Source organism: Callithrix jacchus, chromosome X (genome assembly GCF_049354715.1).
Source record: "Callithrix jacchus isolate 240 chromosome X, calJac240_pri, whole genome shotgun sequence".
Classification (NCBI taxonomy): Eukaryota; Metazoa; Chordata; class Mammalia; order Primates; family Cebidae; genus Callithrix; species Callithrix jacchus.
Window position 1 is genome coordinate 73079673 of NC_133524.1, and position 17683 is coordinate 73097355.

At 39.0% G+C, this 17683-nt stretch overlaps 1 protein-coding gene across 6 annotated transcripts in view; it reads left to right on the forward strand.

The window, feature by feature from the left end:
• Nucleotides 1-601: 601 nt before the first annotated feature.
• Nucleotides 602-17683, forward strand: part of UPRT (uracil phosphoribosyltransferase homolog) — a 101443-nt gene continuing 84361 nt past the window's right edge. For 4 of the 6 annotated variants that reach the window (XM_054251123.2, XM_078363876.1, XM_054251124.2 and 1 more), the window contains exon 1: nucleotides 1031-1624. In XM_054251123.2, the coding sequence (XP_054107098.1) occupies nucleotides 1239-1624 (386 nt within the window). In that variant the 5' untranslated portion in view covers nucleotides 1031-1238. Of the gene's footprint in view, nucleotides 727-1030; nucleotides 1625-17683 lie in introns of those variants that run through there. The other 2 variants (XM_035287929.3, XM_035287930.3) reach the window with 2 other exon arrangements.

The following is a 17683-nucleotide window of genomic DNA, read 5'->3' on the forward strand; positions in this document are numbered from 1 at the left end:
TGGAGCTGGAGCCCATTATCCTTAGCAGGCTAACACAGGAACAGAAAACCAAATATTGCATATGCTCACTTATAAGTTGGAGCTAAATGATGAGAACACATGGACACGTAGTAGGGAGCAACACACACTGGAGCCTACTGAACAGTGCATGGTATGAGGAGAGAGAGGATCAGGAAAGATAACTAGGGGGTACTATGCTTAATACCTGGGTGATGAAATAATCTTTACAACAAAACCCCAAGACACCAGTTTACCTATGTATCAAACCTGCACATATGCCCCTGAACTTGAAAGTTAAAAAAAAGATTCTTGCATTCTATCTCAGACCTACAGAATCAGAATTTCAAAAATGAGCCATAAGAACCTGCCTGTGTTTTAACAAGCTCTACAATTATTGTGGTACATACTGATGTTTGAAAAGTACTGCCCTTGACACTCTTACTTCAGGCCGTTATAGTGAGTCCACACACTTAAAAATAAGCGTCTTTCCAAGTACTTAAAAGATACAAAATGATAGTGGATCTGAAATGCCGCCTGAATCCCCATGACAACGTGTACGTTGTAAGGCCAAACCAATTAAGAAAAGCTTTGGTGGTCAAGTGCACTTGGGAAGCTGCAGTTTCTAGAACAGTCTGGTAGAGGACAGGCTCTTCAGCCGACTGCTAGGCATTTTTTACTTCTTCCTTCCATTATGAAGACAACCTAACTGAAGATGCGGTTACTGAGGTATGATTTCTCTGCTAGGTCACAAAGTCTGAAAACATGGGCCTTATGTGTATAACTATGTATCATCACTTGCCACCCCCAGTTTCTCCTGGCTCTATCACCCAAAGTTCTGAATGCAGAAGCCCTAGGGCCCCCCCTTCAAGCTGGCATCCCTGGCCTCCCTCGGGGGCTTAGCTACCTGTGGGAACCAATGCAGCAGGGGTGACTCAAAGGGTTAACAATCAGTGGCGCCGCAGAGTGGCAGAGAGTTAAGCCAATAGGGTGTCTAGGCAGGCAGTACGTCTGATGTGGGCGGGAATGAGACAAAGTGTGCTAAAGGAAACCAACAGCGGCCTAGGGGTGAAAGGACAGCCAGGGTTTGATGTTCTCGGGAGGCGGGGGCAACCGAGAGAGCGCGTGGGCAACCGAGAGAGCGCGTGAGCAACCGAGAGAGCGCGTGAGCATTTGTCCTTTTACCCATTTGTCTTTAGCCTTAGTGTTAGGTAGCAGCGGGGATAGCCCAGGGCCGGTGTATGGCCACGGAGTTACAGTGTCCGGACTCCATGCCCTGTCACAACCAGCAAGTAAACTCTGCCTCAACCCCAAGTCCTGAGCAGCTGCGACCTGGCGACCCGATCCCGGACCATGCAGGGGGAAACAGAGCCCCCAGGGCCAAGGTGACTCTCCTCACAGGGCACACCCATTCTAGTCTGCCGGCCGAGCAGGACACCGGGGCCTGTGGCGGCTCCAGCCTCGTCTCAGAGAGCAACAGTGGTAGTGGTGACAGTAGCAGCTATGACGCACCAGCTGGCGACTCTTTCCTAGGGGACTGCGAACTCTCCCGGCAGATCGGGGCGCAGCTTAAGTTGCTGCCTATGAATGATCAGATCCGGGAGCTGCAGACCATCATCCGGGACAAGTAAGCCGAGAGCGGGAGGGGAAAGGGAAGTGGAGAATCTCCTAGGCTGTGGGCGGGGCTAAGAGATAGTGTTACGGGCCTCGGCAAACTTTGGAGATTGGGATAAGACCTTTTATTTGGTGTGCGTGCGTGTGTGTGTGTGTCTCGTGTGACTCAAACGCCCACACTTTCTTTCCTAGTTCCGGTGTTTAACATCACTTTGGTTAGGGAGGAAGACTAGGTAGCCTCTGGGCTCTTTGTCGCTCCCAGCAAAGACAACTCCTTGACCATTCCAGGCAGGTAAACTCCCTATCCTATTTGCCCAGTGATCATCCACGTGGTAAACCTGTAACCCAGAAATGGTTACTACCCAAGGTTATGAACCACCAATCACCTCAGGTTCATAAATAGAAATAAAGCAATTTCAAGGAAGTTCTATTGTGCTCCACAGGCCCTGACCCTTTAGTATTTGCTACTGCAAATAAGGTCTTTTAGTCTTGGAGTTCAGGTTTACTTGGTCACATGAATGCTTATCATCCAACACTTATCAAGATTTTTTAAATTCTAAACTCACTGAACATAGTTACTGGATCAAAGGAAGCCTAAAGGAACCTTTGGCACCTCCTAATCCCACGAACCAGTGTAGCCAGAGCTTCATGTTAAAACGTTATTTTGAAATTTCTAAACCTACGTCGTAAATGGATTTTCTTCAGGGAAGTATGTACCATGATGACCTTCAGCTGTTTCCTTAATTGGGAGCACTTTATTTATTTTTTGTGTGTGCATGTTTTGGTTTTATTATTTACTTGTTAATATATATATTTTTAAAATCTATCATTCTATTTTATTTATTCATTTATTTATATATATTTTTTATTGTACTTTAGATTCTGGGGTACATGTGCAGATCATGCAGGATTGTTGCATAGGTACATACATGGCAATGTGGTTTGCTGCCTCTAACCCCCGTCACCAGTATTTGGCATTTCTCCCCATGTTATCCTTCCCCAACCTCCCTATCCCCCACTGTCCTTCCCCTAGTCCCCCATGACATACCCCAGTGTGTGATGCTCCCCTCCCTGTGTCCATGTGTTCTTATTGTTCAACCCCCGCCTATGAGTGAGAACATGCAGTGTTTGATTTTCTATTCTTGTGTCAGTTTGCTGAGATTGATGGTTTCCAGATTCATCTATGTCCCTACAAAGGACACAAACTCATCCTTTTTTATATCTGCATAGTATTCCATGGTGTATATGTGCCACATTTTCCCTGTCCAGTCTATCACTGATGGGCATTTGGGTTGGTTCCAGGTCTTTGCTATTGTAAACAGTGCTACAGTTAACATACGTGTACATGTGTCTTTATAATAGAATGATTTAAATCCTTTGGATTTCTACCCAGTAATGGGACTGCTGGGTCAAATGGAATTTCGATTTCTAGGTCCTGGAGGAAATGCCACACTGTATTCCACAATGGTTGAACTAGTTTACACTCCCACCAACAGTGTACAAGTGTTTCTATTTCTCCATATCCTCTCCAGCATCTGTTATCTCCAGATTTTTTAATGATTGCCATTCTAACTGGCATGAGATGGTATCTCAATGTAGTTTTGATTTGCCTTTCTCTAATGACCAGTGATGATGACCATTTTCTCATATGCTTGTTGGCCTCATATATGTCTTCTTTTGAAAAGTGTCTGTTCATATCCTTTATCCACTTTTGAATGGGTTGTTTTTTTCTTGTAAATCTGTTTTACTTCTTTGTAGATTCTGGATATTAGCCCTTTGTCAGGTGGGTAGATTGCAAAAAGTTTTTCCCATTCTGTTGGTTGCTGGTTCACTCTAATAATTATTTCTCTTGCTATACAGAAGCTCTGGAGTTTATGTAGATCCCATTTGTCTATTTGGGTTTTTGTTGCCAGTGCTTTTGGTGTTTTAGTCATGAAGTCCTTGCGTATGCCTATGTCCTGAATGGTTTTGCCTAGATTTTCTTCTAGGGTTTTTATGGTGTTGGGTCTTATGTTTAAGTCTTTAATCCATCTGGAGTTAATTTTAGTGTAAGGTGTCAGGAAAGGGTCCGGTTTCTGTTTTCTGCACATGGCTAGCCAGTTATCCCAACACCATTTATTTAACAGGGAATCCTTTTCCCCATTGCTTGTTTTTATCAGGTTTGTCAAAGATCAGATGGTTGTAGATTTGTGGCATTGCCTCTGAGGCCTCTGTTCTATTCCATTGGTCTTTATCTCTGTTTTGGTACCAGTACCATGTTATTTTGATTACTGTAGCCTTGTAGTATAGTTTTAAGTCAAGTAGTGTGATGTCTTCAGCTTTGATCTTTTTGCTTAGGATTGTCTTGGCTATGCAGGCTCTCTTTTGATTCCATATGAAGTTTAAGGTGTTTTTTTCCAGTTCTGTGAAGAGCGTCGTAGGCAGATTGATGGGGATAGTGTTGAATCTATAAATTACCAGGAGCAGTATGGCCATTTTCACAATATTGATTCTTCCAAATCATGACCATGGAATGTTTTTCCATCTATTTGTGTCCTCTCTTATTTCCTTGCGCAGTGGTTCATAGTTCTTGAGAAGTCCCTTTACATCCTTTGTTAGTTGTATGCCTAGGTATTTTATTTTCTTTGTAGCAATTGTGAATGGGAATTTGCTCTTGATTTAGTTCTCTTTTAGTCTGTTATTGGTGTATAGGAATGCTTGTGATTTCTGCACATTGATTTTGTATCCTGAGACTTTGCTGAAGTTGCTTATGAGTTTAAGGAGATTTTGGGCTTAGACAATGGGGTCTTCTAAATATACAATCATGTTGTCTGCAAATAGAGACAATTTGACTTTCTCCTTTCCTACTTGAAAACCCTTTATTTCTTTTTTCTGCCTGATTGCTCTGGCTAGAACTTCCAATATTATATTGAATACGAGTGGTGAGAGAGAGCATCCTTGTCTAGTGCCAGATTTCAAATGGAATGCTTCCAGTTTTTGCACATTTAGTATGATATGGAATGTGGGTTTGCCATGAATAGCTTTTATTGTTTTGAGATATGTTCCATCTATACCTAGTTTATTGAGAGTTTTTAGCATAAACGGCTGTTGAATTTTGTTGAAGGCCTTTTCAGCATCTATCGAGATGATCATGTGGTTTTTGTCTTTGGTTCTGTTTATGTGGTAGATTATGTTTATAAACTTGCATATGTTGAAACAGCCTTGCATCCCCAGGATGAAGCCTATTTGATCATGATGGATAAGCTTTTTTGATGTGCTGTTGCAATTGGTTTGCCAGTATTTTATTGAAGATTTTTACATCTATGTTCATCATGGATATTGGCCTGAAGTTTTCTTTTTTTGTTTAGTCTCTGCCAGCTTTTGATATCAGGATGATGTTGGTCTGATAAAATGATTTGGGAAGCATTCCCTCTTTTTGTAGTGTTTGGAATAGTTTCAGAAGGAATGGTACCAGCTCCTCTTTGTATGTCTGGTAGAATTTGGTTGTGAACCCACCTGGACCTGGGCTTTTTTTGTTTGGTAGACTATTAATTGCTGCTTCACCTTCAGCCCTTGTTATTGGTCTATTCAGCGTTTCAACTTCTTCCTGGTTTAGGCTTGGGAGGGTGCAAGTATCCAGGAATGTATCCATTTCTTCCAGGTTTACTGGTTAATATGCATAGGGTTGTTTGTGGTAATCTCTGGTGGTAGTTTGTATTTCTGTGGAATCTGTGGTGATATCCCCTTTATCATTTTTATTGCATCTATTTGATTCTTCTCTCTTTTCCTTTTTATTAATCTACCTAATGGTCTGTCCATTTATTAATCTTTTCAAGAAACCAGCTTCTATATTTATTGATTTTTTCAAGGGTTTTTGGTGTCTCTATCTCCTTCAGTTCTTCTCTGATCTTAGTTATTTCTTATCTTCTCTAGCTTTTGAGTTTTTTTTTTTTCAATTTTGATGATAGGCTGTCGATTTTAGATCTTTCCTGGCTTCTCATGTGGGCATTTATTGCCATCAATTTTCCTCTAGACACTGCTTTAAATGTGTCCCAGCTATTCTAGTACATTGTGTATTTGTTCTCGTTGGTTTCAAAGAACATCTTTATTTCTGCCTTCATTTCATTGTTTATCCAGTCAACATTCAAGAGCCAGTTGTTCAGTTTCCATGAAATTGTGTGGTTCTGAGTTTGTTTCTTAATCCTAAATTCTAATCGATTGCACTGTGGTCTGAGAGACTGTTTGTTATGATTTCCATTCTTTTGCATTTGCCTAGGAGTGATTTGCTTCCAATTATGTGGTCAATTTTAAAGTAGGTGCAGTATAGTGCTGAGAAGAATGTATATTCTATGGATATGGGGTGGATGGTTCTGTAGATGTCTATTAGGTTTGCTTGGTCCAGATCTGAGTTCCAGTCCTGGATATCCTTGTTAATTTTCTGTCTTGTTGGTCTGTCTAATATTGACAGTGGAGTGTTAAAATCTCCCACTATTATTGTGTGGGAGTCTAAGTCTCTTTGTAGGTCATTAAGAACTTGCTTTATGTATCTGGATGCTCCTGTGTTCGATGCATGTATATTTAGGATAGTTAGCTCTTCTTGTTCCATTGATTCTTTTACCATTATGTAATACCCTTCTTTGTCTCTTTTGACCTTTGTTGGTTTAAAATCTGTTTTATCAGAGACTAGGATTCCAAGTCCTGCTTCTTTTTGCTCTCCGTTTGCTTGGTAAATCTTCCTCCATCCCTTTATTTTCAGCCTATATGTGTACTTGCACATGAGACGGGTTTCTGAATACAGCATACCGATGGGTTTTCACTTTTTATGTAATTTGCCAGTCTGTGTCTTTTGCTTGGGGCATTTAGCATATTTATGTTTAAGGTTAATATTTTAATGTGTGAATTTGATCCTGCCATTTTGATACTGGCTGGATGTTTTGCCCGTTAGTTGATGCAGCTTCTTTATTGTGTTGATGCTCTTTACCGTTTAGTACATTTTTGGAGTGGCTATTACTGGTTGTTCCTTTCTATGTTTAGTGCTTCTTTCAGGAGCTTTTGTAAGGCAGGCCTGGTTGTGATGAAATGTCTGAGCAATTGCTTGTTCATGAAGGATTTTATTTCTCCTTCACTTATGAAGCTTAGTTTGGTTGGTAATTGAATTCTGGGTTAAAAATTCTTTCCTTTAAGCATGTTGAATATTGGCCCCCACTCTCTTCTGGCTTGTAGTGTTTCTGCTGAGAGATCTGTTGTGAGTCTGATGGGCTTCCCTTTGTGGGTAACCCGACCTTTCTCTCTGGATGCCCTTAGGATTTTTTCCCTCATTTCCACCCTGGTGAATCTGACGATTATGTGCCTTGGGGTTACTCTTCTTGAGAAATATCTTTGTGGGGTTCTCTGTATTTCCTGGAATTGAATAGTGGCCTTCCTTGCTAGGTTGGGGAAGTTCTCCTGGATAGTATCCTGAAGAGTGTTTTCCAGCTTGGATTCACTCTCTTTGTCACATTCAGGTACACCTATCAAATGTAGATTATGTATTTTCACATAATCCCATATTTCTTGGAGGCTTTGTTAATTTCTTTTCACTCTTTTTTCTCTAATCTTGCCTTCTCATTTTATTTCATTGAGTTGGTCTTTCATCTCTGACATACTTTCTTCTGCTTGGTTGATTCGACTATTGAAACTTCTGTATGCTTCATGAAGTTCTTGTGATGTGTTTTTCAGTTCCATTAGGTAGGTTATATTCTTCTCTAAGCTCTTTATTATCATTAGCATTTCGTTTAACCTTTTTTCAAGGTTCTTAGTTTCTTTGCATTGGGTTAGAAGATGTTCTTTTTGCTCTGAGACGTTTATTATTACCCATCTTCTGAAGCCTATTTCTGTCAATTTGTCAGATTCATTCTCCATGCAGCTTTGTTCCCTAGCTGGTGAGGAGTTGTGATCCCTTGGACAAGGAGAGGCATTCTGGTCTTTGGTGTTTCCATCCCTTTTGCGCTTGTTTCTTTCCATCTTCATGGCTTTATCTACCTGTGGTCTTTGTAGTTGGTGACTTTCAGATGGAGTCTCTGTGTGGATGTCCTTTCTGTTGATGTTGAAGCTATTTCTTTCTGTTATTCAGTTTTCCTTCTAACCATCAGTCCTCTCTTCTGCAGGACTGCTGCAGGTCCACTCCAGACCCTGCTTGCTTGGGGTCACCCGTGGGGACTTCAGAACAGTAAGGGTTGCTGCCTGTTTATTCTTCTGTTATCTGCATCCCAGAAGGGTACCTGCCAGATTTCGGCCAGAGCTCTCCTTTAGCAGGTGTCTCTTTGGGTTTACAGGGGTCAGGGACATGCTTGAGGAGACAGTTTGTCGCTTATTGGAGCTTAAGTGCTGAGCTGTGAGCTCCATTGTTCCATTCAGTGACATGCTGGGAACTCTGTTGTTCCCTGTAGAGCTGCTGGGCAGGTACATTTACGTCTGCTACAGTGGAACTCATAACCACCTCTTTTCCCAGGTGCTCTGTCTTAGGAAGGTCAAGCTTTATTTATAAGTTCATGACATACTGCTACCTTTTTTCATAGATGCCCTGCCCAGCACAGTTAGTCTTGTCACAGTCTGCCAGCAGAGACATTGCTGAGCTGCCACAGGCTCTGCTCAGCTGCCGTGTGAACTTCCTTGAGGTGTTGTTTATAGAGGTACAGTTAGAACTACCTTGGTATTGGCAGACTGCCTAGGTAGTGGCGGACACCCTTCCCCCCCACTGAGCTGGACTGAGTAGTATTCCATCATATAGATACGCTACAGTTTCTTTATCCACTCATTGATTGATGGGCATTTACGTTGGTTCCACATTTTTGCAATTGTGAATTGTGCTGCTATAAAGATACATGTTCTTTTCTGTTTAATAACTTCTTTTCCTCTGTGCAAGTAACTTTTTCGTATAATGACTTCTTTTCCTCTGTGCGAGTATCATTTTCATATAATGACTTCTTTTCCCCTGGGTAGATATCCAGTGTTGGGATTGCTGTATCAAATGGTAGGTCTGCCTTTATTTCTTTAAGGAATCTCCACAGTGTTTTCCATTAGTTGTACATTACTACAAGCAGTGTAGAAGTGTTTTCTGTTTGCTGTATCCATGCCAACACCTATTATTTTTTTATTTTCTTATGGCCATTTTTGCAGAGTAAGGTGGTATTGCATTGTCATTTCTCTGATAATTAGTGATGTTGAGCATGTTTTCATATGTTTGTGTATTTTCTTTTGAGAATTGTCTATTTATGTCCTTAGCTCACACTTTGAAGGAATTGTTTGTTTTTTTCTTGCTAATTTGTTTGAGTTCCTTGTAGATTCTGGATATTACTCCTTTGTAAGTTGTATAGATTGTGAAGATGTTCTCACACTCTCTGGGTTGCATATTTACTTGGCTGACCCTTTCGCTGTGCAAAAGCTCTTTAGTTTAATTAAGTCCCAGCTATTTATCTTTGTTTTTCTTGCATTTGCATTTGTGTTCCTGGTCAAGAAATCCTAGACTAATCCAATGTCTAGAGAGGGTTTTTCCAGTGTTGTCTTCTAGAACTTTTATAGTTTCAGGTTTTAGATTTCAGTCCTTAATCCATCTTGCATTGATTTTTGTATAAGTTGAGAAATGAGGATCCAGTTTCATTCTCCTACATATGGCTAGCCAATTATCCCAGCACCATTAGTTGAAAAGGGTGTCCTTTCCCCACTTTATATTTTTGTTTCCTTTTTGAAGATCAGTTGGTTGTATGTATTGGAATTTATTTCTGGGTTCTCTATTCTGTTCCATTGGTTTGTGTGCCTATTTTTATATCAGTGCTATGTTGTTTTGGTGACTGTGGTCTTATACTATAATTTGAAATCAGGTAGTGCGGTGCTTCCAAATTTCTTCTTTTTGCTTAGCCTTGCTTTGGTTATGTGGCCTATTTTTGGTTCCATATTCAGTTTAGAATTGTTTTTTTCTAATATTGTGAAGAATGATGGTTGTATTTTGGTGGGAATTGCATTGGATTTGTAGATTGCTTTTGGCAATATGGTCATTTTCACAATATTGATTCTACCTATCCATGAGCATGGGAAGTGTTTCCATTCGTTTGTGTCATCTATGATTTCTTTCAGCAGTGTTTTGTAGTTTTCCTTGTAGAGGTCTTTAACCTACTTGGTTGGACATATTCCTAAGAATTTTTTTTTCCAGCTATTGTAAAAGGGTTGTGTTCTTGATTTGATTCTCAGCTTTGTCACTGTTGGTGTATAGAAGAGCTACTGATTTGTGTACATTAATCTTGTTCTGGTAATTTTGCTGAATTATTTTATCAGTTCTAGGAGCGTTCTGGAAGAGTCTTTAGGGTTTTCAAGGTCAACGATCATATCATCAGCAAATAGTGACAGTTTGACTTCCACTTTACCAATTTCGATGCCCCTTATTTCTTTCTCTTGTCTAATTGCTCTGGTTAAGACTTCCAATACTATGTTGAAGAGGAATGTTGAGAGTGAGTGTCCTTATCTTGTATCAGTTCTCAGAGGGAATGCTTTCAACTTTTCCCCATTCAGTATTATGTTGGCTGTGGGTTTGTCATAGATGGCTTTTATTACATCAAATTATGTTCCTTGTATGCCGATTTTGCTGAGGATACTGCATTTTGTTGAATACTTTTTCTGCATCTATTGAGATGATCATGTGATGTTTGTTTTTAATTCTGTTTATGTGGTGTGTCACATTTATTGACTTGCATACGTTAAACCATCCCTGCATCCCTGGTGTGAAACCTTCTTGATCACAGTGGATTATCTTTTTGATGTATTGTTGGAATTTGTTAGGATTTTAGCATCTATGTTCATCAAGGATATCAGTATGTAGTTTTCATTTTTTGGTCATATCCTTCCCTGGTTTTGGTATTATGGTAATACTGGCTTCATTGAATGAATTAGAGATGCTCCCCTCTTTCTTTGTCTTGTGGAATAGGGTCAAAAGGAATGTTATTGATTCTTCTTTGAATGTCTCATAGAATTCTGCTGTAAATCTGTCTGGTCCTGGAATTTGTTTGTTGGTAATTTTTAAATTACCATTTCAGTTTTGCTGGTTGTCATTCATCTGTTCAGTGTATCAAATTCTTCCTGATTTAGGCTAGGAGGGTTGTATATTTTCCAGGAATGTATCTATCTCTTCTAGATTTTCTAGTTTATATGTGTAAGGATGTTCGTAATTGCCTTGAATAATCTCTTGTGTTTCTGTGGCATCGATTATAATACCTCCTGTTTCATTTCTTAGTGAGGTAATTTGGATTTTCTCTCTTCTTTCTTTGGTTAATCTTGCATCGATTTAATTTATCTTTTCAGAGAGCCAGCTTTTTATTTCATTTATCTTTTTTGTTTGTTTGTTTCAATTTCATTTAGTTCTGCTCTGATCTTGGTGATTTCCTCTGTTCTGCTGGGTTTGGGTTTGGTTTGTTCTTGTTTCTCTAGTTCCTTGAGGTGTGACTTTATAATATCAATTTGTGCTCTTTCAGTCTTATTGGTGTTTAGGGCTATGAACTTTCTTTTTAGCACTGCCTTTGCTGTATCCCAGAGGTTTTGGTAGGTTGTGTCATTATTGTCATTCAGTTTGAAGAATTTTTATATTTTCATCTTGATTTTGTTTTTGACCCAGTGATCATTCAGGAGCAGGTTATTCAATTTCATGTATTTGCATGGTTTTGAAGGTTACTTTTGGAGTTGATTTCCAGTTTTATTCTACTGCAGTCTGAGAGAGTGCTTGGTATAATTTCAGTTTTCTTAAATTTATTGAGGCTTCTTTTATGGCCTATTTGGAAAAGTTCCATGCACTGTTGAATGGAATGTGTATTCTGCAATTGTTGGATGAAATGTTCTGTGTATATCTGTTAAGTCCATTTGTTCCAAGGTATAGTTTAAATCTATTGTTTCTTTGTTGACTTTCTGTCTTGACCTGTCCAGTACTGTCAGTGGAGTATTGAAGTCCCCCACCATTATTGTGTTGCTGTCTAACCGATTTCTTAGGTCTGTTAGTAATTGTTTTATAAATGCGGGAGGTCCAGTGTTAGGTGCATATATGTTTAAGATTGTTATAGTTTTCTGTTGGACAAGCCCTTTTCCTATTATATAATGTTTCTTTTTGTCTTTTTAACTGTTGTTACCTTCAGGTTTCCTTTGTCTGATACAAGAATAGCTACTCCACCTTGCTTTTGGTGTCCATTTGCATAAAATGTCTCTTTCTACTACTTTACCATTAGTTTATGTGAGTCCTTATGTGTTAGGTGAGTCTCCTGAAGGCAGCAGATAGTTGGTTGGTGAGTTCTTATATATTCTGCAGTTTTGTATTTCTTAAGTGGAACGTTTAGGTTATTTACATTTAATGTTAGTATTGAAATATGAGGTTCTCTTGCATTGATTATTCTCTTTGTTGCCTGTGTACTTTGGTTTTTTTGTTTTCAGTTTTTGCTCTTTAACTTGTATTTTTGTTTGATAGGTCCTGTGTTATTTATGCTTTAAAGAGGTTCTGTTTTGATGTGATTCCAGGATTTGTTTCAAAATTTAGAGCTCCTTTTAGCAGTTCTTGTAGTGGTGACTTGATAATGGTGAATTCTCTCAGCCTTTGTCTGTATCTTTCCTTCATATATGAAGCTTAGTTTCACTGCATACAAAATTCTTGGCTGATATATATATATATATATATATATATATATATATATATATATATATATATATTTGTCTGAGGAGGCTGAAGATAGAACCCCAATCCCTTCTCGCTTATAGGGTTTCTGCTGAGAAATATGCTGTTAATCTGTTCCTTTATATGTTACCTGATGCTTTTGTCTTATAGCTCTTAATATTTTTTCCTTCACCTTAACTTTGGATAGCCTGATGACAGTGTGCCTAGATGATGATCTTTTTGTGATGCATTTCCCAGGTGTTCTTTGTGCTTCCTGTGTTTGGATGTCTATGTCTCTAGCAAGGCTGGGGAAGTTTTCCTCAATTATTCCACCAAATATGTTTTCCACACTTTTAGAATTCTCTTCTTTTTCAAGACCACTGATTATTCTTAGGTTTATTTGTGTATTATAATCCCGGACTTCTTGGAGGCTTTATTCACATTTTCTTATTCTTTTTTCTTTGCATTTGTTGGATTAGGTTAATTCAAAGACCTTGTCTTCAAGCTCTCAATTTCTGTCTTCTGCTTGTTCAATTATATTGCTGAGAATTTCCCATATCTAAAAGTGTGTCCAAAGCTTCCTGAATTTTTGATTGTTTTTTCTTTGAGTCATATATTTCCTTGACTGTGTCTCCCTTCACTTCTTATATTGTTTTTGGATTTCCTTGCATTGGGCCTTGCCTTTCTCTAGTGCCTCCTTGATCAGCTTAATAACTAATCTTATGAATTATTCTTCAGGTAAATCAGGGATTTCTCCTTGGTTTGAATCTATTGCTGGTAAACTAGTGGAATTTGTGAGGGGTGTTAAAGAACCTTGTTTTGTCATATTACCAGGGTTAGTTTTCTGATTTCTTCTCATTTGTATATGCTCTTTTCAGACTGAAGGTCTAGGACCAACAAAAGAAGCTGTTGTTCAGATTCTTTTGACCCATGGGTGTTTCCTTGATATAGCACTCTCCCCCTTTTCCTATGTATGTGGCTTCCTGTGAGCCACATTGCTGTGATTGTTTTCCCTCTTCTGGGTCCAGCCACCCAGCAAGTCTAACTGGTTCTGGGCTTGTACTGGGTGTTGTCTGCATGGAGATCTATGACGTGGACCATCTATGGGTCTGTCAGCCATGGATACCAGTGCTTGTTCCAGTTAAGGTGGCAGGGGGGTGCAATTGACTCTGTAAGAGTTCTTAGTTTTGGTGTTTTGATGTTCTATTTTTGTGCTGGTTGGCTTCCTGTCAGGAGGTGGCACTTTCTAGAGATCACCACCTGTAGTAGTATGGAGAGGGACTGGTTGTGGATGGGGCCCTAGAAATCCCAAGATTATATGCCCTTTGTCTTCTGATACCAGCTCATATAAGGAAGGAATATCAGGTGGGGGCAGGGCTAGGTGTATCTGAGCTCATACTCTCCTTGGGCCATTCTTGCTGTGACTGATGTGCGGGATAGGGTTGAGATTCTCAGGTCACTGGAGTTGTGTACGTAGGAGGAGGAGAGGATTATGGTTGTCTCTGCTGAGTCATGCAGGTTGTCAGGGAAGTGGGGAAAAGCCAGCAGTCACAGGCCTCACCCAGCTCCCATGCAAACCGAAGTGCTGTTCTCACTTCCAGTGTGCCCCCACCAATAACTACAAGTCTGTTTCCAGGCAGTGGGCAAGACTGGCTTGAAAAATTGCCCCAAGCTAATCAATTCCAAGTTGCAAAAGAAAAGGGCTTGGTTCTGCCCTGCCTGTAGAGTCTGTGAAGCAGATTTGTGCCCTCCCTTCAGTTCTAGCCAGTAGGCTTCTCACCCCATTGAAATTGTTACAAAGTTCAACTAGAGATTTCCTTCTCCCTGTGGAGTCAGATGAGTCAGAAGATTTTGCGTTAGTCATTGCTGTAAAGGGTGTACTTAGTACATGCTTTTTACAAGCCATGTTATAAAAACTTTTTCCTCTTCAGAAGGAACATATTAATGATGTTTTCTTTGCCTGCAAGACTATTTATTGTTTTGTTGTTTGCATTGTATATACATGTCAATCTAATTCACAGGGAGAGAAGTATCATAAAGATACCTCTAAAAAATTGGCTACCTTCGCCGGGCGCAGTGGCTCACGCCTGTAATCCCAGCACGTTGGGAGGCTGAGGTGGGTGGATATGAGGTCAAGAGATTGAGACCATCCTAGTCAACATGGTGAAACCCTGTCTGTATTAAAAATACAAAAATTAGCTGGGCATGGTGGCACATACCTGTAGTCCCAGCTACTCGGGAGACTGAGGCAGGAGAATTGCTTGAACCCAGGAGGCAGAGATTGCAGTGAGCCAAGATCACACCATTGTACTCCAGCCTGGGTAACAAGAATGAAACTCTGTCTCAAAAAAAAATTGGCTACCTTTTAGTAGTAAGCATTCACTTATTAGGGAAAAATATAAATCATGGCTTTTCTCAGAGACTTGCAATTGGAGAGCTCCAAGAAGGAAATAACATTACTTTAGAAGCCTCACTGTTCTCATTGCTAAGCTGGTGGTGATAATAAAATCTACTTCATGGCACATATATACCTATGTAACAAACCTGCATGATCTGCACATGCGCCCAAGAACTTAAAGTCTAAAAAACAGTTTTAGATGATGGGCATGCTAATTACTGTTATCTGATCACTCTACATTGTACGTATCAAGATATGTACCCCTTGAATATGTAAAATTATTTGTTAATAAAAAATAAAATATTTTAAAAAATGTACTTCTTAAGTTGTATGAGGATTACACAAAATAATATGCTAAAAATGGTTACTACTTGGCACCAAGGAAGCTTTTAATAAATGATGGCCTCTGGAAAAGAAGTTAGTAGTATGTGTATAACATTAGGTACCTCCTGTAATTTATGGACCATTTTAAGAAGAGTTATATAATTAAGTGTTTGTGATTTAGGATATGTATATGTAGTTGTTAAATTGATTTTTGTAAAAAAAACGTGGGAGGTTTTTAGGTTTATTCTGAATAGAGAGAAGAAACAGAATGAGTGATAAAATGTCAATATCTGCTGTGAAAATTGGGAATCCTTCCGTTTAGAAGTTGTAGTATTAGTAATCGTAGTAGTGAGGTCTAGTAAGAAAAGGGGAGAAGTTCCTCATCTTAATTTTTTATTATTATACAACTATTCTTCTTTTTAATATTTCTATATCTTGTGGGCAAGTAAATATTAGTTTATTGAAAGAAAGCTCAGTGCCAGGTGAGGTGGCTCATTCCTATAATCCCAGCACTTTGAGAGGCTGAGGCAGGCGGATTCTGAGGTTAAGAGATCGAGACCAACCTGGCCAACATGTTGAAACCCAATCTCTACTAAAAATACAAAAATTAGCTGGGTGTGTTGGTGCACACCTGTAGTCGCAGCTCCTCAGGATGCTGAGGCAGGAGAATCACTTGAACCCAGGAGGCAGAGGTTGCAGTGAGCCAAGATCGCCACTGCACTCCAACCTGAGCAACAGAGTGAGACTCCATATCAAAGAAAAAAATGAAAGAAAGCTCAGTGGGACTCTTGAAAGGTTTCATGTTGGTTTGGATCTGCTATGAGATATACATATATTTAGATATACACAATTGCTACAGACCCAGAAAATTTTAAAGTGCTTTATGGACAGTCTCACTTAACATATAGGAAAGAGTCAGGTTTAACAAGTCCACATTAAAATGAGGGTTTGCAAAAACATCTTTGAAATAAAACAGAGATACAACACACCAAAATTTCTGGGATGCAGCAAAAGCAGCATTAGGAGGAGTTTATAGTGCTAAATACTTACCTCAAAAAGTTTAAAATATCTCATTAACAATCTAATGTCACACCTAGAGGAACTAGAAAGACAAGAGAAAAAAGCTAGTAGAAGAAAATAAATAAATAATCTCAGAGTGGAACTGAATGAAATTGATAGCCCAAAATTTATACAGAGGATCAACAAAATTGGAAGTGGATTCTTTGAAAGTATATACAAAATGATAGACCACTAGCTAGATTAACAAAAGGAAAAAAGAGAAAAGATCCAAATAAGCACAGTCTAAAAAGGCAAAGATGACATTACAAACAATCCCATGTAAATACAAAAGATCATCAGAGATTATTATGAACAACTCTGGATGCAAAAACTGGAAGATCTAGAGGAAATGGATACATTCCTGGAAAGAAACAGTCTTCCAAGATTGGTGAAGAAATTGAAGCTCTGAACAGACCAACATTGAGTTCAAAAATTTAACAAGTAATGAAAAACCTACCAGCCTAAAAAAAAGCCCTGGGCCAGATGGATTCACAGCTGAATTCTACCAGACATACAAGAAGAGCTGATACCAATTCTGATACTATTCCAAAAAATCAAGGAGGAAGGATTTTTCTCTAACTGATTCTATGAATCCAGTGAATCCACCATCACCCCTGATAACAAAATCTGGCAAAGACACAATGAAAAAGGAAACTACAAGCCACTTATGATGAATATAGATGCAAAAGTCCTCAACAAAATACTAGCAAACCAAATTCAACAGCACATCAAAAAGTTAATTTGCCATGATCAAGTAGGTGCCATTACTGGCATGCAAAGATAATTCAACATATGCAAATCAATATATGATCACTCAACAGCTGCAGAAAAGCTTTTGATAAAATCTATCATCGATTCATTATAAAACCCCTCAGAAAACATTATTTCCTAGGCATCAAAGGAAAATACCCAAAAATAATCAGAGTCATATATCTATGACAGACCTACAGCCAAAACTGTACTTAATGGGCAAAAACTGGAAGCATTTCCCTTGAAAACTGGAAGAAGACAAGGATGCTCACTCTCACCACTTTTTTTTTCAACACAGAACTGAAAGTGCTAGCCAGAGTAATCAGGCAAGGGAAGTAAATAAAAGGCAACCAAATAGGAAAAGAAGTTGTCAAACTATTCTCTTCATGGACAATATGATTCTATACATAGAAAACTCTATAGACTCCACCAAAAGGCTCCTGAAACTGATAAATGACTTCAGTAATGTTTCAGAATACAAAATCAATGTACCAAAATCAAGCATTTCTATACACCAGTGATAATTCAAGCTGAGAGCCAAATCAAGAACAAAATCATATTTACAGGACTGGACATGGTGGTTCATGCCAGTAATTCCAGCATACTGGGAGGCCAAAGCAGGAGGATCTCTTGAGCTGAGGAGTTCAAACCAGCCTGGGCCACATACTGAGACTCCATATCTATAAAGTAAATAAATGAATAAAAGTTCCATTACAATAGCTGCAACAAAATACCTAGGAATACATCTGACCAAGGATGTGAATTATCTCTACAAGAAGATCTATCAAACATGGCTAAAAGAAATCATAGATGACACAAACAAGTGTAAAAACAATTCATGCTCATGAATTGGAAGAATCAGTTTTGGAAAATGAACACACTGCCCAAAGCACTCTATAGAT